The 25,661-nt window shown below is 37.5% G+C and overlaps 1 protein-coding gene across 1 annotated transcript in view; it reads left to right on the top strand.

Annotated features, from left to right (window-relative positions):
- Positions 1-25,142, top strand: part of hk2 (hexokinase 2) — a 54,896-nt gene extending 29,754 nt beyond the window's left edge. The window contains exons 8-18 of the mRNA XM_065250877.2: positions 1,223-1,384; positions 5,805-6,038; positions 11,897-12,201; positions 14,087-14,235; positions 14,666-14,785; positions 14,872-14,967; positions 15,190-15,289; positions 15,682-15,865; positions 21,925-22,080; positions 22,471-22,707; positions 23,566-25,142. Coding sequence (XP_065106949.1) covers positions 1,223-1,384; positions 5,805-6,038; positions 11,897-12,201; positions 14,087-14,235; positions 14,666-14,785; positions 14,872-14,967; positions 15,190-15,289; positions 15,682-15,865; positions 21,925-22,080; positions 22,471-22,707; positions 23,566-23,707 — 1,885 coding nt within the window. The 3' untranslated portion in view covers positions 23,708-25,142. The remainder of the gene's footprint in view (positions 1-1,222; positions 1,385-5,804; positions 6,039-11,896; positions 12,202-14,086; positions 14,236-14,665; positions 14,786-14,871; positions 14,968-15,189; positions 15,290-15,681; positions 15,866-21,924; positions 22,081-22,470; positions 22,708-23,565) is intronic.
- Positions 25,143-25,661: the final 519 nt, after the last annotated feature.

Raw genomic sequence — 25,661 nt, 5'->3', positions numbered from 1 at the left:
ATCCAGCAACATTTATTGTGGGCTCCTTAGACAAAATTTAAAATTTGTTACTTGCTTTGGATAGAAGCATCTGCAAAAGCATAAATGTAAATCTTTAGACAGCACCGGAGGATGAAAATAACAAAAGTTTTATTTGATTTGAGTTTGCTTTCAATAAATCAGGACAGTTGAAATTGCAATTTTATACGCACAATTTTTTTTTTTTTTTGAATTAAATTTACAATTATGAAGTCAGTTACATTTTTATTTGATTTTTTTTATTTGATTTTTATTGGAAATTAACACGGTTTTTTCAAGGATAACACAATAACGTAAAAGAATAACCATTTCCATTGTGGTCCTTATTTGCACTTTTGTGCTTTTAAGCAAAGCATCTTGAAGTGTGTGTTTAATTAACCCATAACCTTTGCAGACAATATATTTAAAAAAAATCTGATTTCTCAATATGTTTTCTAATTTTGAACTTTTACCTTATGATCTAAAATAGTTGAGTTATTGACGACTTATGGTTTATACTTGAGATGTAAAGTATTAAGTATAAAGAGGGAGTAAATTGCCTGTTGGTTTTGTCTTAAGCATGTTAATCTTAATTTTTAAAAGTATTCACTTTATTATTTCGCACAGAAAATATTTAATATTCGAAAGTATATATTTTTGTTATTTTTTTTGTCAAATTTTGTTATCCTTCATATCTGCCTTCTGATATGTGATACATTTTCCAGAGTAGTGCAAACCTCTTAATTTTCCCAATAATAAGACAAGCTTTTACAGAAGCAGAAGAGGTTAGTAGAGCATTGCTGAATGGTTACTAGGTTATTTTAGGTTGAAAATAATCAAATATGAGCAATAATAACAGTTCTGGTTTCTTTAGTAATCATTTAAATTGCATTTAAAAGCACACCAGTCATTATAATCACTCGGGTACAAGTTTTTAGAAATGTTTCCATCCCAGAAATAATCATGATGGTACTTCATGCATGCACTAGTGAATGTCTCCTCCTTTTCAAATTGCTCCTACACTCCTGATTGGACAATCTCCCTAAAGCGACCAGGGATTAAGTGTGTTATTCAAGAGTATAATAATGATTGAAAAACTCTCATGGGGTGCCCCAGGAAAGGATCAATAATTGTTGTACGACCGTCCCCCCGTACCACCTCATTGCATCAGGGCATGTACATCCTTTGGCTCTAAATGCTGGATATTTTGTTTCTTTTACTGTAGGTTTGAAAAGATGATCAGTGGACTGTACATGGGGGAGCTGGTCAGACTTATTCTGGTGAAGATGGCCAAAGACGGTCTGTTGTTTCAGGGTCACACCACACCAGACCTGCTCACCACCGGACATTTACAGACCTCAGTCATCTCTGCCATTGAAAATGAAAGGTTGGTACCATATTATATAAAAACAGCAATAAAATAGAATTTCATTGGATGCACGTGCGTTGTTGTGGTTACGTCCCCAAACAGAAAAAAAACCCCAAAAATGATCTAGTAGCATCTACTGTAGAAACAGCTGTCACATTTTACCAAAAGAGAAAAGACTGTCACAGTGCAACATTGAGTCAAGATATTTAATTAACATTTTAGAGAGAGAATTATAATTATTAAGTAATGCAGAGCAAACTCAGTCATAGCATTTTCTTCCCTTAGGTAATTGACTGTATTAATTAAAATGTGTTCAAAATGTTTCTTTGAAAAAAGAGAGTGGTTTTATTTATTTATTACTGTTTTTCCAATCTGGCCCTCAGCCTTAATTGTTTTGACACACCTGATCTAGATTTAAAGATATTAAAGGGACACTCCACTTTTTTTTTTTAAATGCTCATTTTCCAGCTCCCCTAGAGTTAAACATTGGATTTTTACCGTTTTGGAATCCATTCAGCTGATCTCCATTTCTGGCGGTACCACTTTTAGCATAGCTTAGCACAATTAATTGAATCTGATTAGACAATTAGCATTGCGCTAAAGAATAACCAAAGAGTTTTGATATTGTTCCTATTTAAAACATGGCTCTTCTGTATTTACATCGTGTACTAAGACAGACGGAAAATTAAAAGTTGCGATTTTTCTAGGCTGATATTGCTAGGAATGATACTTGAGGTATAGGTACAGAAGAGACTGTATATAGGTACAGAAGAGACTGGATATAGGTACAGAAGAGACTGGATAAGAGACTGGATATAGGTACAGAAGAGACTGGATAAGAGACTGGATATAGGTACAGAAGAGACTGGATAAGAGACTGGATATAGGTACAGAAGAGACTGGATAAGAGACTGGATATAGGTACAGAAGAGACTGGATATAGGTACAGAAGAGACTGGATATAGGTACAGAAGCGACTGGATATAGGTACAGAAGCGACTGGATATAGGTACAGAAGCGACTGGATATAGGTACAGAAGCGACTGGATATAGGTACAGAAGCGACTGGATATAGGTACAGAAGCGACTGGATATAGGTACAGAAGCGACTGGATATAGGTACAGAAGCGACTGGATATAGGTACAGAAGCGACTGGATATAGGTACAGAAGCGACTGGATATAGGTACAGAAGCGACTGGATATAGGTACAGAAGCGACTGGATATAGGTACAGAACAGGTATAGATGAGATATAGAATAGAATAGAATAGTTCAGGGGTAGGCAACGTTGGTCCTGGAGTACCGTTGTCCTGTAGATTTCAGCTCTTACCCTGATAAAACCTTGCCTGCCTGTAGTTTTCAGGTGACTCTTTAGACCAAGAATAAGGTTAAGGGGCTTAGGCTTTGTTTTTCTGTAGTAAAAAATCTCCTTTATCAACATCTATTCGTCGCTTATCGACATTTTAGCTACAGTAAGTTAACGTGCATTTTTGTAATTATGTGCATCCCTGTGCCTGTGACTTTTATAACCTTTTGCCAGAAGTCAGAACTGTAAGTTTCTGGTTTTTATCAGCGGCCCCATCCGTTGTGGCCTTATTAAAATGTGGCGCTCAATGTGAGAACAGACAGCTGGAATCCAGTGAAGACTTGTTTCAATTCATCAATTAACATCCACATATTTAGTCCTCTGTCCGCGGAACTGAAGGACCGAGACAGCTGATGGCAGCACACCTGTGGTCTCTGTTAAAATGACAGTGCGTTTCACAATTACCGGTGTAAGCCTTAAAACTCGCTTGAGTGGTCCTTAGAACACTTTTGCCTTTTTAACCCAGTTGTCTTATTGGCGTTCTAAACCAAAACAACACAGCGTGTGTGTGACGTCATGACACATTTGCAACGAGCGGAACCGATAAGCGGAATCGTTAAGCAGGCATGCTTACGGTTCAAAGGAATCGATTCACTGGGAACCGGTTCTTAAGTAGAACCGGTTCTCGATTCCCATCCCTAGGTATAGGTACAGAAGAGACTGTATATAGGTACAGAAGAGACTGGATAGAGGTACAGAAGAGACTGGATAGAGGTACAGAAGAGACTGGATAAGAGACTGGATATAGGTACAGAAGAGACTGGATAAGAGACTTGATATAGGTACAGAAGAGACTGGATAAGAGACTGGATATAGGTACAGAAGAGACTGGATAAGAGACTGGATAAGAGACTGGATATAGGTACAGAAGAGACTGGATATAGGTACAGAAGAGACTGGATATAGGTACAGAAGAGACTGGATATAGGTACAGAAGAGACTGGATATAGGTACAGAAGAGACTGGATATAGGTACAGAAGAGACTGGATATAGGTACAGAAGAGACTGGATATAGGTACAGAAGAGACTGGATATAGGTACAGAAGAGACTGGATATAGGTACAGAAGACACTGGATATAGGTACAGAAGAGACTGGATATAGGTACAGAAGAGACTGGATATAGGTACAGAAGAGACTGGATATAGGTACAGAAGCGACTGGATATAGGTACAGAAGCGACTGGATATAGGTACAGAAGCGACTGGATATAGGTACAGAAGCGACTGGATATAGGTACAGAAGAGACTGGATATATTGGTACAGAAGAGACTGGATATAGTTACAGAAGAGACTGGATATAGGTACAGAAGCGACTGGATATAGGTACAGAAGCGACTGGATATAGGTACAGAAGAGACTGGATATAGGTACAGAAGAGACTGGATATAGGTACAGAAGAGACTGGATATAGGTACAGAAGCGACTGGATATAGGTACAGAAGAGACTGGATATAGGTACAGAAGAGACTGAATATAGGTACAGAAGAGACTGGATATAGGTACAGAAGAGACTGGATATAGGTACAGAAGAGACTGGATATAGGTACAGAAGAGACTGGATATAGGTACAGAAGAGACTGGATATAGGTACAGAAGAGACTGGATATAGGTACAGAAGAGACTGGATATAGGTACAGAACAGACTGGATATAGGTACAGAAGAGACTGGATATAGGTACAGAAGAGACTGGATATAGGTACAGAAGAGACTGGATATAGGTACAGAACAGGTATAGATGAGATATAGAATAGAATAGTTCAGGGGTAGGCAACGTTGGTCCTGGAGTACCGTTGTCCTGTAGATTTTAGCTCTTACCCTGATAAAACCTTGCCTGCCTGTAGTTTTCAGGTGACTCTTTAGACCAAGAATAAGGTTATGGGGCTTAGGCTTTGTTTGTCTGTAGTAAAAAATCTCCTTTATCAACATCTATTCGTCGCTTTATCGACATTTTAGCTACAGTAAGTTAACGTGCATTTTTGTAATTATGTGCATCCCTGTTCCTGTGACTTTTATAACCTTTTGCCAGAAGTCAGAACTGTAAGTTTCTGCTTTTTATCAGCGGCCCCATCCGTTGTGGCCTTATTAAAATGTGGCGCTCAATGTGAGAACAGACAGCTGGAATCCAGTGGAGACTTGTTTCAATTCATCAATTAACATCCACATATTTAGTCCTCTGTCCGCGGAACTGAAGGACCGAGACAGCTGATGGCAGCACACCTGTGGTCTCTGTTAAAATGACAGTGCGTTTCACAATTACCGGTGTAAGCCTTAAAACTCGCTTGAGAGGTCCTTAACTTGGAACGCTTTTGGCTTTTTAGTCCAGTTGTCTTATTCTGACAAGCTTAAACTTTTTTGACCCTTTAAAGTAGTTGTATTTTGTTAGTGTCGTCTTTCATAATGAAGCTGTAATGAATGACATTTATTGTTAAGCTGTAGCAGATTCTGAAGTAAACATTTTGACCCAAATTATCACAACTTTTCGTTGGTCCCAAAAAGAGGGAAGTAATTTACTGGACTTATCATTTGAGATGTTTAATGACTATTTAGTTATTTTTAAGAAAAAGTTTTACTTTATTTTGCCTGTAGCTCAGAAACTCTTTTAAACAGCACGGGTCACATATTTACATTTACATGCAGGCATTCAGCAGACGCTTTTATCCAAAGCAAGTTATAAAAGAGTGGAAAAAAACAGCAAAGCGATTTATCAAAGGCAAGCAATAACATGAGAAGTAAAACCATCATACATGTTTCACATTCCTGCTGGGAAACAAAAGCATCGCTCTTTCTGTTTCGCTAGTTTTTTTGCTATCTGCATCTACCAAAAACGTTGTTTTTATTACGTCAAAGTTATGTATAATCTGTTATTGGAAACCACAACAATATGCAAATTTGCGGTATTTCAATCATTTTGATATATTGCCTGGCCCTTATATTTAAAATGTTTTTTTACTATGTATCCAAAGTATTGTGGTATAAAGTAGCATATCTCTTGTTTTAAAATATCCGGCCTCTCCAGGTGACGTGTACACGGTCATCATGCTAACATTGAGATGTATCTCCTCTGCAGGAATAATGAAGGTCTGGTGTATGCAGAGAAGGTGCTGAAAGGCCTGGGGTTGGACCCGTCCCCTGAAGATTGTGTGGCCACGCAGCGAGTCTGTCAGATTGTGTCCACGCGTGCCGCTCATCTTTGTGCCGCCACGCTGGCAGCTGTGCTGAGACAGATCCGAGACAATAAAGCCGCAGAGAAGCTGCGCACCACCATCGGAGTGGATGGATCCGTCTACAAAAACCACCCACTGTGAGTTCTGGTGCCATGACAGTGTCCCGTCTACCTTACAATTTTTCAATTGCTATTTTTATTTTTTAGCACACATGCTGGTACGGTTTGTCATGTTGCAGTCAGTTTGGGTAAAATATATTTCTTATGATCCTAACCTTTTAGATTTTTTATGGTTAAAATTAGATAATTATGTACAGTAGTAGAAACAATTGTCGATGTATGAATATTTGACCATTATAGTGAATAAAAAAAGACTATGGCAGTTTTCTAAGGCTTATCTTAGTCCCAGACTAAAATGAATGTTTGAGCCGCCTTAATTTAAAAACACTTTGTACTGACATAGCTTAACATATTTCAGTGCCATTGTTGCACACCAGTATTGGTTTTTTGTAATGTTTGTTTGTAAAAAAGACTTAAATGTCCTAATATTACTAATAGTCCTGTATTAATCTAAACCCTGTACGGAAACCACCCCAAATAGTGTCACATGGGAAATTCTTCATTACTGATTTCACAAGTTCGCATTAACATGTAATTAATATGGAATAAATTAAAGCCTAATTGGCGTGCTGTCCGAGGGGAGGGCTTCGAATCCAGAGTACTCCCCCTATTTATTTGTGATACATGTACTAGCTGAGAGTGAGGTGATGGGTGGAGTGATGCTGCAAAAACTGTCAAGGGACAGAGGTGAGGAAAGGCTATTTATAGGCACCTCTTCACGCTGATTGGTTGGATTACATTACCATGCTCCTGCTGAATTTAGAGGATTAGTCCATTTTCTTAAAAAAAAAATCCAGCTCATTTACTCACCACCATGTCATCCAAAATGTTGATGTCTTTCTTTGTTCAGTTGAAAAGAAAATGTTTTTTAAAGTAAAACATTCCAGAATTTTTCTCAGTTTAATGGACCCCAACACTTAACAGTTTTAATGCAGTTTAAAATTGCAGTTTCAAAGGACTCTAAACGATCCCAAACGAGGCATACGGGTCTTATCTAGCGAAGCGATTGTCATTTTTGGCAAGAAAAATAAAAAAGCACTTTTAAACCACAACTTCTCTTCTACCTCCGGCTCGCCAGCGCGACCTCACTTAATTGCGTAATGATGTCGAAAGGTCACGTGTAACATATATGAAACACACATTTGTGGACCATTTTAAACATAAACATAAACTTACACAGACATTCATTAGTATCATTCGACATCGAATGACATGGTATCAACTGTCCTTTTTCTTCACACTTGTAAACACTGGGGCGTAGCTTCGCATACATCAAACCTCGTGACCTCTTGATGTGATGACGTATTACGTGAGGTCGCGCTGGCGCGTCACACGACCAGAGGAAGACGAGAAGTTGTGGTTTAAAAAATCATATTTTTTATTTTTCTTGCCAAAAATGACAATTGTTTCACTAGATAAGACCCTTATGCTTCGTTTAGGATTGTTTAGAGTCCTTTTGAAACTGCAATTTTAAACTTCATTAAAACTGTTAAGTGTTGGGGTCCATTAAAGTCTATTAAAATGAGAAAAATCCTGGAATGTTTTCCTCAAAAAATAATTTCTTCTCGGCTGAACAAAGAAAGACATCAACATTTTGGATGACATGGTGGTGAGCAAATTATCTGGATTTTTATTAAGAAAATTGACTAATCCTTTAAGTAAAAAGGCATCATTTAAAAGCATCCCATAATGTATTTTATGAGCAGCAATTATTCAGTTTATATGAATATTTATAAATCGGTTAGTTTCATTCCTTGATTCTGATTGGTTAGTAGCTGCGTTTTATTTATAATAAACTTTTCACACCCAACGATTCTGTGTATCGCTATGCGGCACCCTTAGCAATTTTAACAATACTCAGGGACAATTTTTTTCAACAAAGGAAGACTTTTGATTTTATAAATATAATTTATTTTTCTTTTTTTCTTTAAAGGTCCCGTTCTTTCTGTGTTTTTGAAGCTTTGGTTGTGTTTACAGTGCACAATATAAAGTGTTCATGTTCCACGTGTAAAAAACGTGGTATTTTTCACGCAATTTACTTATCTGTATAGCGCTGTTTTCCTTGTTCTGTGAAATCCCTCCTTCAGAAATACGTAACAAGTTCTGATTGTGTAGTTTGTTTAGTTTGGTTTGATTCGATAGCAGCTTAGCTTCCCGTTAGCTTAGCTGCTGACTGACGTATTCCTGTGGGCGGAGTTTAGTAAAAAAACTGTTCTAGTGACGTCATTAAAGCAGGAAGTAGAGGGCTGTAGTTCAAACCGGCCATTGCCGTAGGCTTTGAAAGGCGAATTCTGTTAAAGCAGAGGTCCCCAACCACCGGGTCGCGACCCAGCTTAACCCAGTTAAGCGGAGACGTTTAAGTGTGTGACAGCGCAAATGACTGAAAAGTAATTATTTTATTCTTCTTTAAAACAACTTCTGAATTATCCATCGATCGTAGCACCATGATCAAAATAAACTATTAGGCTAATAATATTTTAACAGCTACACTTTTAACGTAGGTTTGAAAGGAACCTAAACTTGTCAATCATCATTAATCATGGTAAACGTGAGTCTCCGTGCCTCTGCACCCAGCCGCAATTCTTCTGGCATCTCTCCTCCTTCACTGCATTTTTCTTCTCTTCTGTTACTTGGAATTTGGTCTCGAGCCCGACCAAGATTCGAGCTGCCTTCGAGAACAGCAAGCCAAGTTCATTTAGGTTCCATTAATTATTAAGAGTAAATGGGCAGGCAAACTAGTAAAAACAATGAAAGTAAAAAACAATTCGCCAAAATATGGTTTTACATGTCTATAGAAAATATACTATAGCCTAAATAAAGCAATTATTAATTTTCCTAATGCATGGTTGTTATCTTTACTTCCATTTAAAACGTAAATTTCGAAAAGGAGGATTTTCAGCACGTTTGAACAGCAACTCAGCGACCCCAAACCCCCCCCCCCAATCTCACCTCCCCGGTCCGCGAATTTTTTTTTAAAGCTGAAACCGGTCCGTGGTGAAAAAAAGGTTGGGGACCCCTGTGTTAAAGAAAATTTATCGCCCGGCAGTAAACTCTGAGCTTTATCATTTTACAGGTATTATTTATGCTCTACCAGCAACATTATACACTAACCAGGGTTTAAAAATGGGATCAGGGAGAACGTGACCTTTAATATTTGTGTTGTGCGGTAACTGTTTATTAAATCATTAAGGTACTGGAGGCTAGTGTTGTATTGTAAATAAGTCACATAAGTCGATTCTCATCATGCCTAACAACACTAAAGCCATGACTTATTTCATGACACAGCACAGACTCACTTACCTTAATGGGTACACAAGGAATTTTGTGTATAATTTTTTTTTTCCGTGTCATGTTTACCTCAGAGTGTGTTTACAGTTCACCTCCTTCACTTTTTAGACGGCTGAATGGCTTTGCAGATTTGAAGTGCAAATGTTTCATGTCATCTGAAAAAGATGCCTTCTAAAAGAATCTTTAGTATAACATGTCACTTTACAAGACATTACTGTCACTGCTGAAAATTCATGTCGCCTACCTACAGTACATGGAAAATAAGTTTGTCATTTTACAGAAAGTGCAGGTCAGAGCTTCATATTCAGTGAAATGAAAGCAGTCAGTTGGCATCAAAGTTAATTAGCTGTGTGCTATTTTAGTCCCGCACACCTTTCATCACTTAGGCTGCTAACTAACATCAGGGTGTACTTGCAGAAATAAACTGATCACGTTGCGAAAATCTCCTGAAGGTGTGGATTGAACTCTCATGTTTTTGTCTCCAAACACACCTGAGTTTGCATGTGGGGCGGATGAATGACGTGTTGGCGTGTGATGTGCGCGGTGTGACATTGGTTGAGGAAGTGACACATTGTATTTGCTTTCAGAGAGCTGTCATGTACAGTATGTCAAATTTAAATGCAGTTGATTTGTTACAGTGCGATGCTGTAGGAGAGTGATTATTTTTCAATTAGTGGTAGTTTCCTGTCCTCAGGGTTTATTTTCAAGGAAAGCTTTCTTTAGGATATATAATTCTGGTTTTAATTAGAGCTAGATTGTGGTCAATTAAAGCATTTGAAACGATTACAATTTTCTCGTTTTAGAAGTGTTAAATTGTTATGCTTGGCAGAATGTTATTTCCAGCTGCCAGTGCTTATTAAGTTCCCATTCACATTTATGCTGTAGGAAGACTCTTTTATCTAAAGCGACTTAAAGCACAGAATGTTTTTTACATTATATAGGATGATTTTATCGCAAAAAAAATGACTTTAGCTGGGTTTTCACAGACTGGGTAACATTTTTTTATCAGTATTTGTGTTCCCTGGGAAGTTCAGAAACAATGCATTTTGATTGTTTTTATTCCAGAAAATTTTAATGGGTTGATTTTAAGTTGTCCAAAGCAGTGTTGCCAGATTGGGCGGGTTTGAATTTTGACTGTGTGTTTAAAGATTAGTTTGGCAGGTGGAAAAAATTTGGGCTGGTTTGGGATTAGTTTGGCTTGTTTCACACACTTAGATTATGCAAGTTAATTGGTAAACAAAACCCAAGTGTGCATGTACAGTACTTTCGATGCGGTGTTCTTCAGCATCCTGTTCGAGTTACCAGTGACATCCCATTCCTGTTTTGCATTTAAAGGTAAAATCTCTCACGCCCAACTAATGGTACGTTCACATGGTAAGCATTAATGCTTCCCTTTCACTTTTAATGGGTGATGTCATGCGTTGCCAAGCTTAATTGTGGATCCGTCTGCACCCCGTCACTGCCTTCGCTCGCGGAAGAAGTTGAACATTTCTAAACTTTTCAAGTGGCAACGCAAGCGTCAGCCAATCAGATAACATTATCCAAATAACTTAGGTAGAGCCAGCCAATTATGAAAAACCGAGACATGTGTTGCGGCCACTGTGATTGGCTGTTGGCCACGCTTCAAACAAGCATTAACACTTACGCCCCGTGTGAATGTACCGTAAAAGTTAAAACTGATTAAACATTTTAGGAGGGTTTTTTTGCGTTTCAGTGGGTTTGGACAGGTTTTGGGGGGAAAAGTCATCAGCTGGCAACACCAGTTAGAGGTGCCCTTTTAAGGGTTAAAGGGATGGTTTACTCCAAAAATGAAAATTCTGTCACTCCCTGTTGTTAGGCCTGGGCGAAAAATCGATTTAATGAATTAATTCGAATTTTTTGTTGTGGGCGATTTAAAAAATAAGTAATTCGATTTTTTTGTAATGGCGCATTTTTGGCTGCCCGGGGCTTCCGTAGCGTTATTATAGCAACATCAACAACATCATAGCACACGTGAAACAGCATCAGCAAGCGACAACATCATCATCATAGCACAAACACACGAAACGGCAACAGCAAGCGACAACATGGCTACCGGCGAGAGTGGGAAGTTTATTTATTTATTATTCATCTAAAAAATGGGGGATACATTTGTCTTGCTTTTGATTAAAAAAAAGCAAAAAGTTGTCTGCCGTTTGTACTTATTGCTTTTCTTAATAAGTGGGGGGGGGAATCGGAAAAAATCGGAAGTCGAATTAAAAAAAATAAAATCGGAGATTTTATTTTTAGGCCAAATCGCCCAGCACTACCTGTTGTTATAAAAACCTGTATAACCTATTTTTTGCTCTGATGAACACAAAGGAAGATATTTTGAGGAATGTTTGTAAGCATTTTTGAGGCCCTATTGACTTCCATAGTATTTTGTCCTGCTATGGAACTCAATGGGTCCTTGGTTACAAACATTCCTCAAAATATCTTCCTTTGTGTTCATCAGAGCAAAGAACAGCTGTTTTTTTTGGTTTGACATCTGGAGTAATTGTACTCTAAATAAACCTCAGCATGCTACCACTTATTTCATAAATTCATTTTTTTCTGTTCTTCTCCTGCAGGTTTGCTCGGCGACTTCACAAGATGGTGAGGTCGTTGGTGCCAGATTGTGACGTGCGCTTTATGCGCTCTGAGGATGGCAGCGGTAAAGGTGCTGCCATGGTTACCGCTGTGGCGTACCGGTTGGCTAAGCAGCATGCGGAGCGTCAGCGCACCCTGGACACCCTGAGACTCAGCCGCGATCAGCTCCTGCAAGTGAAGAAAAGGATGGAGGAAGAGATGTGCCGAGGTCTGGCGAAAGAAACGCATGACACGGCCGCCGTCAAAATGCTGCCAACCTTTGTCCGGGCCACACCGGATGGAACAGGTTAGAGTTTGCAAAACAAAGCAATAGTTCATTACTTACTTTTCCTAATGTAGATTTTTTTCCTTTGGGACACATAGTTTGACACTAAAGCTGCAATTTGTAACTTTTTTGGTTAACAATAAATATCTGTTATTAAGTACATGAAAAATTGATTATTAAAACTTTGCACTGGTACGTTTATAAAAATGATTTATAATTAAAGTTCCCAGGTTAGATTTTGTGTAAAATTAGTTCATTATTGTGTGATTATGTCTTCAGTTGAGCACAAACAAATAATTTTTAATTAAAGCCACAATATGTAGGATGTTCACCACTAGAGGTTGCTATTTCACAATAACACAATAATAATAATAATAAAGGCAAAGCCTAATAACGTAATAATAGAGAGTGGATTGATGGGAGATTTTTTTATTCACCATCCAGAGATGTATGTAGTTTAATTATATTGTTCATGGGTGAGGTAATGAATTAACTCTTTCCCCGCCATTGAGTTATTTTGTCAAATAAGAGAAAATGCATTCATGCCAATAATGAGTTTTTAATCCATATTCCTGCTATTATCCACTAGGTGGCACTTTTATCCAACTTCTAAAACACTGAAGCATCAACTGGTTCAAAAACAGTAAAACTGTGTATGTGTACAAATCTGATCTCTAACAAAAGTCCTTTACAAAAATGCAATTATCTTAGCTTTTTGCTCAAAAGTTGGTATTTTTTAAGAAACCTACCTATGTTTGAGAGGTTATAAGAAGAGAACAAATGATGATAGGATAAAAAGGTTTTTTTATATTTAAAGGTGCAATGTGTAGATTTTACTGGCATCTAGAGATAAGATTGAGAACCAAATGGTTAGTCCACAACTTACCCCTCCCTTTTGAAACGCATAAGCTACGGTAGCCGCCTTAAGACAAACATTGTGACGAAATGGGCTCTGTAAAGCCGTTTAGGGCTACTGTAGAAACATGACGGCGAAAAATGGCGACTTCCATGTAAAGGGACCCACGGTGTACGCAGATAGAAACGGCTCATTCTAAGGTCATAAAAACATAACAGTAAGGTCTTTATACAGTGCTGAAAATATAGTTATGTATATAATAATGTATTTCTGTCAATAGATGCTCTGAATATTTACACACTGCACCTTTAAAGAAGAACATTTTCTGGAAGGCATTAAACGTTTGTGAAAATTATAAAAAATACTGCCGCTCGCTTAAAAAAACGCTGGTGGGGAAAGAGTAAATATTTTTACCTGTACGTTTGATCACATTTTTATTGCGACCATAATGAATTACCTGCAAAGCACAACAGCTGTATGTTAGATGCTACCCCAAATAGTCACGCAATGTGAAAACATCTGTGACCCGACTAGTTTAAAAATCATGCAGTCTGAACTCGGCATTAAGGGAGACAATAACAATGGAGACAAGGGATGAGACATTATTTAAAATATGATTATCTATGGATTTACAAATCCTTGGGAACTTTGGTAAATATCACACTGTGGAAGTGTTTTTTTTTTAATTTATATTTTATTACCAAAATTTTACATATTGTGTCTTTACAAAGCCATAATGTTATTTTCTTCATCTGATTAAAGAAAGTCATATACTGTACATCTGGGATGGCATGAGCGGGAGTAAATGATGCATTTTCATATTTGGATCAATTATTCCTTTAACCAAAAAGTAGCTTTTGCAATACTAGTGACCCATGAATTCGTGACCCATTAATTCCTAAGACTTTCTAAACCGCATGGAGACAAAAGTTGATAGATGATTGGTATGTGGATGCGCATCTCGACTCGAGAGATAGACCAGTTCTTTTTTGGACCGTGTCTGCAAGCTGCTACTTTTTTTTTTTTTAAACTAATTTGCTTGCTCTACAGAGCGTGGTGACTTCTTGGCGCTGGATCTCGGTGGCACAAACTTCAGGGTACTCTTGGTGCGCGTTCGGAGTGGGAAGAGACGGAGCGTTGAGATGCATAACAAGATCTACGCCATCCCTCAAGACATCATGCAGGGCACCGGAGAGGAGGTACTTGATTTAAACTCATTCAATGATGTCAATTTGATAAACGAGGATTCTGTAGAATCTACAACCGAAACAATTTAATTTATTTTTGGAAAATGAAATGAAAACGGAATAGTGAAAACACTGTGTTTGTTGAATTGCAAGATAATCACAATGATGCTACTCTGCATCCTTTTGGGAAAAGATACACTTGATTTTAAACCTGAAGTGCTCTCACCTGTTTGCAATTTATTTGAAAGAGGTCAGTACAGTCGGCGAATCGCAAAATTGAATTGAGCAGCCGAGTACTTGTTGCTGGCATATATCCTAGTTTTATTTTTTAATGCAAGCGTGCCTAATGTATTGTGGTGACAGGTGATTGTGAGAAGATATGGCACATACGATATATTGCTCTTGCACATGAATGATCCTGAGTGCATATGTATTTCCACAGTTATTTGATCATATAGTGCACTGTATTGCTGATTTCCTGGAGTACATGGGTATGAAGGGAGCATCCCTGCCTCTCGGCTTCACCTTTTCGTTCCCCTGTCATCAGACCAGACTCGATCAGGTTGGTTCACAGTTATCACAAAAAGCACGTAAAGAATAAATTTTATAGAGCTTTATCCATGTTAACTACACATCTCTGCCTCATAGGGTATTTTGATAAAGTGGACGAAGGGCTTCAAGGCCACAGGCTGTGAGGGAGAGGACGTAGCCACCCTTCTGAAAGATGCCATCCACCGCCATGAGGTCAGCATCGCCCCCCTCACCCCTGAAGCCCAAATGTTTCTACCGCTTGCACCCAAAGTGCTGCGAAAGCAATTTCTGCACTTATTAACCACAATTACAGCGCCTTTTATAGCAAGATGTAATTAGTAGATGTTCAGACAGACAAAAGCTGTCCTGAAAGAATGTCATGGTAGATTTGCTCTGGCTAATACCAATTGCTTTCGGTCTCTCGCTCTCTCACAGGAGTTTGATCTGGATGTGGTCGCTGTGGTGAATGACACCGTGGGCACTATGATGACGTGTGGCCATGAAGACCCGCAGTGTGAAGTTGGGCTCATTGTAGGTGGGTTTGAATCCAAGCCTGCGTGAGGACTGAAGAACTCATGCCGCTTATCGGGAACCTATTATAACAAAGAGAATAGACTTTAACCATCCATTATGTTCCTGTAGTAGCCAAATGGCAAGCAGTATTCGATTGCCTTATTACATTCATTAGGACAATTGTGTGAACTGAGTAAGTGACCACTAAAAATCACACTGGGACCAGTTAGCCATTTTAGAAAAGGCTCTTCAAAAAGGTCTAGCGCCATTTGTCGTCTTATTTTGTAAAGAAAGGCTCAAATTCATTTGTGGTCCACATTTACATTCATGCATTTGATCTTTTGTGCTGCTGATACAATTCTCCACCACAGGCTATATAGATTAAACCAATGCACCTCTGTCTGCATGCTATAGGTACAGGCACCAATGCATGCTATATGGAGGAGATGTCTAACGTTGAGCTGGTGGACGGAGACGAGGGTCGTATGTGCGTGAACATGGAGTGGGGAGCGTTCGGGGACCACGGGGAGCTGGATGACGTGTCCACAGAGTTCGATCGAGGTGTGGATGAACAGTCCGCTTACCCAGGCAAACAGCGGTAAGACTTGCAGCAGATGGACCATTTGTGTGAGGGACTGTAGATTTCTTTGATTTTAAAGGGATCAGTTCACCCAAAAATGAAAATTCTGCTACAAACCTGTGTAAATGTCTTTGTTCTGATGAAAACAAAGAAAGATATGAAGAGTTTGGTTCCAAAACGTGATAAATGCCTTTTTTTAAGTGTTACCGCCAAAATCAGTATTTTATCTGGTTAATTTTAAAAGGTAAATTCTAAATTTTACGCAAAATCCAATATACGGCATGTTTTCTCCATTTTTTCCCCAAACAGTGACATGCCAGTCTTCCAGAATGCAATAAATCCGCTCAACAAATCACAGCGCACCATTCTATGCATTGTAAACAATAATGGCTGTGCTTTAAATACACGAGATCCTAGTTTTTCTCATCTACTTTGTACTTCATGATCAACAAACAAACAAAGACAAAATAATACTTTTGATAGCATTGATAAACTTGTGGTGGTTTTCTGTGGCGGGAAGAAACGTAAACCATCTAAATCTAATAATTTACGTGAGAGGCACTCGGGTGAAGGAAAAATGCCGGTTGTTGCTTGTTCTCACACGACAGCATCAAGCTTCTGTCATGCTATCACATTGACCCCAGGGGATCTTATGAAAAACTTTCCATTATTTTACTCAAAGTCAACAAAAATCGAGCAGGACAAAAACATTTTACAGCTGATTGCTGTCAAAAAATGTAGGGATGACGTCCCAAGGATGACAGCAGCAATGACAGTGTTCTTATATGACAATGTAAGTGTTTTAATTAATGCCATTTAATGTTTATTTTTTTAATCAGTGTATACTACTAGTCAACTAAATGAACATAACATGGCAAAGATGAATGCACATTTATATATTGATTCAATAGATTTATAGAATTTTGAAAAAAAAAACGTATGGATTTTTATTGCATTTTTGCGGGAAAAAAAAATCCGTTTTTATAATGAATCTTTAAAAATCAAATTATGGATTTGACTTTTTTATGTTTTTATAACCTAAAGATGCTATGTGAAAGTTTTTTAATAGAAAATAGTGTTTTTCATCTTGTCACTTTCTGGGTATAGAAAAGACAGTTTTACCCAAATTAGTCAAAATGAATTTATTGCGTTTTGGAACCAAACTCTTCATCATTTGAAGAATGTTTTTGTAACCAAACTGTTCATGAGCCCCATTCACTTCCATAATATTATTTTTCCTATTATAGAAGTTTCATTATCTGTTTGGTTACAAACATTCCTTAAAAATATCTTACTTCGTGTTCATCAGAAAAAAGAAATTTATACAGGTTTGGAACAACATGAGGGTGAGTAAATGATGACAGAATTTTCAATTTAGTTTGAACTATCCCTTTAAGTCAGTTTGTATTCATTGCCAAGGCCATTAGACAGCAGCAGCTCGTTCAAAAGAGAGCTACATGTAGGCAGTGCTGAGTTTTATGCTGGCTTGAATGGCATCAAGAAACATATAGAATTGATTGTATTAAAGTGCCATTACTACTTTATATTGCATGATGGTTGTGTCTGCAAAATGTAAAGCAGATCATTAGGATTGAGACATTTTAGTGAGGTGATGAGATGAGATTTTGTGTTTAGCTGACACCTGCAGCTTACTGAGGATGTCGGATGTGCCTCAATAATAGACACAATCAAGTGTGAAGCATTTGTTGATCTGTGTTTTCTGTTATGAACTTAAAATGTTCTTTAAATGATGCAGGTTTTAAACAAGATGTCGAGGTGCATGATTTTTTAGTCTTTTTTACTTGTTTTAAATCCAAAATCACTTTGTTTAATAAAAGTAATAATTTGGCCAAAAATTTTAATCTTCTCAATTTTCTCACACTTATGCAAATCCAGATGTATATCCTACTGTATGACTTTGAGTGAAAAAACATTATATTTGGTTATCTTCTTATACTAGTCCAAAAAGTGCATACTTTCATCACTAAAGTGATCCAAATGACTACAATGGGTTAATATATGTCTTCTGAAGTGAAACGATTAGTTCGTGAGAGAAAATGATTAACATTTTGAACTAAAGCCCTATTCAGATGGTAATTGTTTCTTTTGAGGATGTCTGGAAAATACATTTGCATGGCTCCGCAGTGAAAAAACATATTCTTTGTGAATTTATCTTCACCTGAAAGCATACCTGGAAATGTGCTTCTCATGTGGTTAAAGTAATAGTCCACTTTCATAAAAACATGTTATCTAAGATGTTTATGTCTTTTTTTTGTTCAGTCGAGAAAGAATCAAGTTTTTTGGGGAAAACATTCCAGGATTTTTTTCATTTAGTGAACTGGTTTACAGTTTAAATTTCAATGCAGCTTCAAAGGGCTCTTAACTTTTTCCCTCGCCAGTATTTTCATGATTTTTACAAAACTTTAATGCCTCCCAGAAAATGCTCTTCTTTAAATGTATAAACATACAATATATTAAATAAAAGAACAGACCATCTGCTTAAAAAAAAGTTTCATCCTACCTTCATTAGTTCTCTTTCTATCACCTCTCAAATATCGGTAGGTTTCTTCAAAAACACTTAATTTTGAGATAATTTTTTGTTTTAATAAAGGACTTTTGATAGAGATCAGATGCAGAGCGATCCTCAAAACTTAGACGGACATACAGCTGTTTGTCCTAGGGCGATACTTCCAGGTTTTATAAGTTGTGGAAGTGTGCCAACTGGTGGATAATAGCAGTATTTCGGATTGACGAGATAACACGTCAATGGCGGGGAAAGAGTTAACGATCTCAACCAAGGCAGAATGGTCTTATATAGCAAAACGTTTGTCATTTTAAACCACAACTTTTTGTGTTGCACTAGCCTTGTGATGTGCCAGCGTGACCTTACGTATTGCATAATCACATCGAAAGGTCACGCATGACGTATGCGAAACTACCGCCCCAGTGTTTACAAGTGTAGAAAAGATACAAGTGTGGAATGATACTAATTAATTTCTTTGTGTCAGTTTATTGTTTAAAATGGTCTGTAAGTGTGCGTTTCACATGACCTTTCAACATGATTAGGTAATACGTAAGAACGTGCTGGCGCGTCACACGGCTAGTGCAAGACGTACGTTAGAATTGTTTTTAGGCGAAAATTATGACCGTTTCGCTAGATAAGACCCTTCTGACTCGGTTGGGATTGAATCTGGATTGAAACTAGGGATGTGCATGTATTTAATTTTAAATTTAATTTCGATTAATCCTTAGGTCTGAAAAAGGAGTACTCGATTAACTGGGGGTTGGGCTTTGAAAGAGGCAGGGCGTACGCATCATGAAATGAAAATGGAAATATTTGTGTTAAAAACACTCAAAATTTATTTTTGAAGAAACTATGACAGAAAAATGAACACATACTAGATTAATGAATTAAATGTTTTTTTTTACAAAAACCTCTAATAGGAATAGCTGCGTGATGAAGTGAAACTAAAGGGTTAATAAACACAAACTGAACACAAACTACTATATGACGCACTCTACATAATATTAGGCCTTATATACAACATAAATGTATTATACAACATGCATATAAGACTTAAACTAAATTATTTACTGCACAGAAAGTTGTGGATGTGCACCAGAACTGTGTGCTTTAAAACACTTTTTAATAAAAGTGGAGTAATACTTTAATCACATAATCATTCACATGATCCAGATACTTGGTTTATAAACAAAACAGTGTTTCTGCCTGACCTGAGGCCGGGAGTAAGAAAGTTTTATGCAAAATTATTTGTTGAACATCTAATAAGAATTCTGTTAATATCATTACCTCATTTTTGATGGAGGCGGCATTTAGAGGCTTTTGCATGTATAACTGAATACACATTTAAATTGCATTTCATACTATGATAATGGGCAATTTAAAATGTTTTTGTGATTTCCTTCCCCTTTTGTTCTTATTGGCTCCCACTCACTGTAGTGCAGCAACTATAAAAGATCAATAAAAACAAATCCTTTTCATCATTTCAGTTATGCATGCAAAGAAAGCCGCTACACTAAAGCAGATTAATGCGAACAGGATGTACAAATGACTTGTGCATTAATCCCCTTTCTTTAAACTCAGAGATGTGGATTCGGTCTGCAATTAAATTAAAACAAGACCTTGGTGTTTATCAAAAAACATTAGGTAATTCGGCTGGGAATTTTTACACTGGTGATCGAAGAAAAACACACATTTTGGATTCAGGCGGCAGTAAAAACACCGACTAACCCCCTGCGGCTATAAAAACACTTACTAGCCCCTTCCTTTAAATGTTAAAAATACCTTCTATCCCCCTAAGAAAACAACTGCAGTACGAACAGGGCTTTTTTGGCAATCGATGCATTGCACATCCATGGTGAAATACAGGTCAGAGCAACAAGGCATCACATTGATGACTATGTCACGTACGTGTTTTGTCATGAGAGGTGCAAAAAATGAGGTTCGACTTAAAGACCTCATGTTTGACATGCATGGCCGTATCCATGTTAAAGGCCATCGATGTCCGGACTGAATGACTAATTAGTAATTAAAAATTATAATTTAAGTTCGTTTAGCACAAAATGACGACCATGGGTGCAGCATTCGCAGTGTTGCCAGATCCTATTGTGAAAAATACTCTTAGTGTTTAATGTTTAAGCATTAATGTGAAATGTATAAAGTGAGAACATGCAAGTTAATGTCTCTGAATTATTTCTGAAAGACAAGGTCTGAACTTTTTTCTTTATGGCCTATTTTGTTTGTTTTACGAACTAATATCTGGCAACACGGGTGACTAGCACCTAAACTGTAATTAAATGGCACATCATTCAGTGTTGGCAGGTTATTGCTGACATGATACTACATTCTGTAAGATGCATGCAATAATCATCATGATTATGTATGTAAGAAATGCTTTCAAGACTTAAAATCAGTAGAAAATGCAAGATGTACAACAATTGGGTTTAAATGAAATATTCCAAATATGTAAACATTGAGTATGAAGAAGGCTATAGCTGCGTCCGAAACCGCATACTGTGACATCACCGCTTTCCGCCATTTTCTAATATGATGACGCCTCTTCTTCTTTGTTGGATAACTCCTCTCTGGGGCATCATGGGATAGTGTCTGTCGTATGCACACATCAAACCGGACGTAGTAAGTCATTCGGGTACTTTTTTCCTACTGTTTTTGGAATACTATGAATTCGGACCTACTACTTGCCTTGCCTACTGCTTTTCGCCTACTATATAGTATGGAAGTAGGCGGTTTCAGATGCAGCCTATGTTATTTCATTTAGTTTAGGAGTTAGCATTTAACAAAGTCATGCTGAAGACATTCACGAGAGCACTAAACAAAATTCTTGTTAATATTGCCTAATATTGCTCATTAAAACAATTAAAGGGGCAATGGCATGAAAATCTGACTTTATGTGCTATAATTGGGTTCCCAGTGCTTCTATCAACCTAGAAAATGTCAAAAAGGTCAACCCAGCAACTTAGTTTTGGTAAACCATTCTCAGCAAGCACGTGAAAAATCTCCTTATGATGTCATAATGAGATCTTATTACAATAATACAGCCCCTTAATCTGCACTATCCAACCACGGTGCAGCCATTTAGTGCAGAGAGAAAGCGAGAAATAGAAAATTATTCACGGCACAATTGAGTTTCAATTGCAACAAACCACCATCATTGTGATCAGTGTTTGAATTTCATCAGCTCATTTGCATTTTAAAGGAAACACCCAAAACAGCACATTTTTGCTTACACCTACAAAGTGTCAATTTTAACATGTTATAATAAATTATCTATGTGGTATTTTGAGCTAAAACTTCACATGTGTACTCTGGGGACACCAAAGATTTATTTTACATCTTAAAAAAGTCTTGTGACATGGCCCCTTTAATATAATGTAGTTCCTTCCTGGCCTTTATATTTTCTTTTACATCTAAAGCAAGTTTCCCGTCCAACTTGGCAGCGCTTTTTCTTGCTCTTCTGTTTGCCTATGTATTTGTACTCTTCATTTTAGAAGTGATAGACATTGAATAATTTTCTGCTTGTTCTTAACACCTTCAGGTATGAAAAGATGATCAGTGGGATGTATCTTGGCGAGGTTGTCAGAAATGTTCTCCTGGATTTCACCTCCAAAGGTCTGCTGTTTCGTGGCAAACTCTCAGAGAGGCTCAAGACCCGTGGCATTTTCGAGACCAAGTTCCTGTCGCAGATCGAGAGGTGTGTGAACAGTCCAGCAACTGCCCGCCTGCAGGCATCGTTACAGAGTCCCCAGATCCTTCTGGTTCCACAAAGATGATATTTAAATTCTAAGCACATTGATAATCAGTATAGGCACCTAAGGCCATTTAGCATGTAATTACATAATTAGCTCTTAAAGTGCATTGTTTGTTGTTTTTGCTAATATTATACAAACACTATTCACACAGTAGGCCTCTTGCCAATGTTTGCTTGATTTAATACAATATTTATTGTAATTATATTCCATACATATGTGATGTTTTGACAAGCCGTAGTGTAAATTGTTGCTTGTGTGTCATGTGGGTGTACTTGCACAGTACAGTTTGTTCGGTGTCTAATACGCAATATGAATTAAATCCTTTCTCGCAGTGATCGCTTGGCGCTGCGGCAGGTTCGCACCATCCTGCAGCATCTGGGCCTGACTACCAGCACGTGTGACGACAGTATTTTAGTGAAGGAGGTGTGCAGTGTGGTCTCCAAACGCGCCGCCCAGTTGTGTGGAGCCGGCCTGGCGGCCGTAGTGGACAAGATACGTCTGAACCGTAACCTTGATCAGCTCAAAATCACTGTGGGAGTGGACGGCACACTTTATAAACTTCACCCGCAGTAAGTGTCCATGCAGGCATAGAATGGAAATGAGGTTGAAACCGTGAAAGTTTTATGTAACATAAATTTAGCTTGAAAAGTATCTAGTCATAAACACAAAATGTCTGTATCACCCTCACCATATTGAAATGGGGCTTCACATTAAAGTTGTGAATTTAAAAAAAAAAAATCTTTTTTTACTACATTGCTGTCATGTAAACGTGGACAATGTACATTGTCATGCAAGGATGTAGATGTACAACAGAGTTTAAGATGTGGTCTGATACGGAGTTTCAATTAAACAGTCCAATGGGATAACTTTGCTAGATTAGCTTCTTATCTATATTGATCCATTTTCACAGACAGGTTAACTTCAGGTCTTAAGAATGTGAAGTTATCAGAGTAAACCTGCCTTAACAATAAAATTGTCGTGTCATGTTGCGATTAGTTTTTTTAACATTTTGATCTTTTGCTTTTGAAAGCAATCTTTCGATCAAAATAGCCCTAAAGCACGCTTGGCTTCCTGGTGAGAAATATGGTTAAACATTATTCAAATGCTTTTCTTTTCATGTTTTATCCAGTGTTGCTTTTGACAAGAGCCATTGTGTAAATCTCACATACTTGAAATGGCCCTCCTGACACCTCTAACTTAACATTTTAGGTCAATGAGAAGCCTGAGCAATTTTAAAAAGCATAACATTTTGTACAGTCCTTTTCTTTTCTAAATAAAACAATTAATTTTTTGGGGAAATGTCTTGACATACCTGTAGAAAAATAAAATCCTGTAAACTGTTTTTAAGTGAACAGTTTTGAAAGCATGTGCTGTATTCAACGAGTTTTATCAAGTATCATCAAATGTTCATCTTTTCGTCTCTTCAGCTTTTCCACCATCATGCGTGAGACTTTGAAAGACCTGGCGCCCAACTGTGACGTTACTCTGGTCCAATCAGAGGACGGCAGTGGCAAAGGTGCCGCACTCATCACGGCTGTGGCTTGTCGATTGAGAGATGGAAGGAAGTAGTGACGCTAACTGAGATAAAACGATCGAATACAGGACAGAAAGCTGATCTTCCAGAGGTTTTCTCCTATTGTGGACGACCTTTATGTGAACAACACTCCTGTTTATAAGAGAATGCTTCTTATTTATTTCATGATTTTCTTGTTTGTTTTGGTTTGGTCTATTTACAGGGATATTTCACCCAAAAATTAAAAAAATTATTCACCTTCATGTTGTTTCAAACAAGTATAAAATGACTTTTTATTGTGAAACATCAAAAAAAATAATGTTTTAAATGATGTACGTCCCCATTCACTATCAAAGTATGAAATAAAATTTGTCAACATTCCTTCTGTTCCAGAATTGTGTTTGGACCAACATGATGGTGAGTACGCCTTAAAAAAAAGTGTTGGGTTAATGTCAACCCAGCATCGGGTCAAAAAGACGAACGCAACCCGTTGGGTTATAGTTTAATCTTTGCTGGGTTGTTAAAATAAACATTTTCTGGATTAATTTAACCCAACAGCTGGGTTTGTCCCGTTTTGACCCAACACTGGGTTGAAAATAACCCAGCATTATTTATTTATGGTGTGCACTGTTAATAAAATGTTTAATTTGTGGGGTGAACTAACCCTTTAATGTGCTGGTGGGAGTTGTTTGTAAAAAGGAGCAAGCAAAAAACTTTTGCAAATCAAGTAATGCACTTACATGTAAACCATATACTGTCTGATAAAAGCAGAATGAGATTTTATTTGTGTGAGCTGTGAATGGTGTATTTATTTGTTCGTTCATATCTACTGAATGACTGTAATTCACTGTTCCCAGGGTACTGTAAACGTTTTTTTTTTTTTTTGTGAGGATAGTTTCTACTTTAAGTTACTTTTGTGTCTCATCCCATATTGTCCTGCTGTATTATTGTGCTGAGTTTGAAATAATACAATTTAGCCTTGCGTGTAGTTTTAGCTTTGATCTAAAGAAAGCTTTGAGAACAAAAATATAAGCTGATGGTCATGGGTGGGTTTGGATATTTACCGTTAACTGAGTTTGGTCTTAAAAGCAAAAATCTGTATAGAAATCAGGAAACGTAAAAGGTGCTGCACAAAAGGGCTACAAAATGTTTTTCAATTGCTTTGCTCGCTTGATAAAATGACAAAGATAAAATTATCTCAGTTTGATGCAAAAAAAAATGCTTTCGATTCACGCGGTCGCCTTACGCTGTGAAAAACGCATTAAATCGCATCTTTTGTTGCAGCTCTGGTAAAACGTTTGTTTTTGATAAATGTTGCGATTTCATGTTAATTACGTTGTGAATAACATCAGAATTTGAGTGGCCTTTATCCCAAAGCGAATATCGATTACAAAAGTCATGAAAAATCGTTCTTTCACTTCAGTAAACAAATGTTAATGTCTTTCCATTTAACTTATTACTGCCCAATTCCAATAAATTGCTGTATTTGGATCTGGTTATTGTACGGTGCACTTTGTTCACGTTTTAAGTTGTTTTGCACAATATACACACACATCTGAGGAAAAGCCATTGTAGGCTTGCCCTTTCTTCACAGTGCAACGGCACTGGACAATAGAGATTAACCCCACACGTTACTGCCGATGCAGTGCGTCACCAATTGACAAAATTGAAGGAATCATCTTCAAAATGTCAGGGCATCTATTTTTATATGTAATTACTGGTTCTCTTCACAGGTACAGGATGTTGAAGTATTTCTCTGGATGAGATTTTTTTGCCAAGCTCTGTAGGCTCTGCAGGAGAGAGATGAATATATAAATGATAAAATCTCCTTTGAGAATTCAATTTATATTTGTATTTCTGACTGGTTTTCCCAGAATGGTTGATATGTAATTTGGCTTATATGTTAGACTTGGGCATAGGTCGGTTTTTAGGGCTAAATAGACTTGGATATGATCAAACACAAGTCTGAAGTTTGGAATCAGAATTTAAATGCCCTTTAAAATATCCCCG

This window comes from Paramisgurnus dabryanus, chromosome 5, assembly GCF_030506205.2.
Source record: "Paramisgurnus dabryanus chromosome 5, PD_genome_1.1, whole genome shotgun sequence".
Taxonomy (NCBI): Eukaryota; Metazoa; Chordata; class Actinopteri; order Cypriniformes; family Cobitidae; genus Paramisgurnus; species Paramisgurnus dabryanus.
Note: the sequence above shows the minus strand (reverse complement) of the source record. Positions and strands in the feature narration are given on the sequence as shown.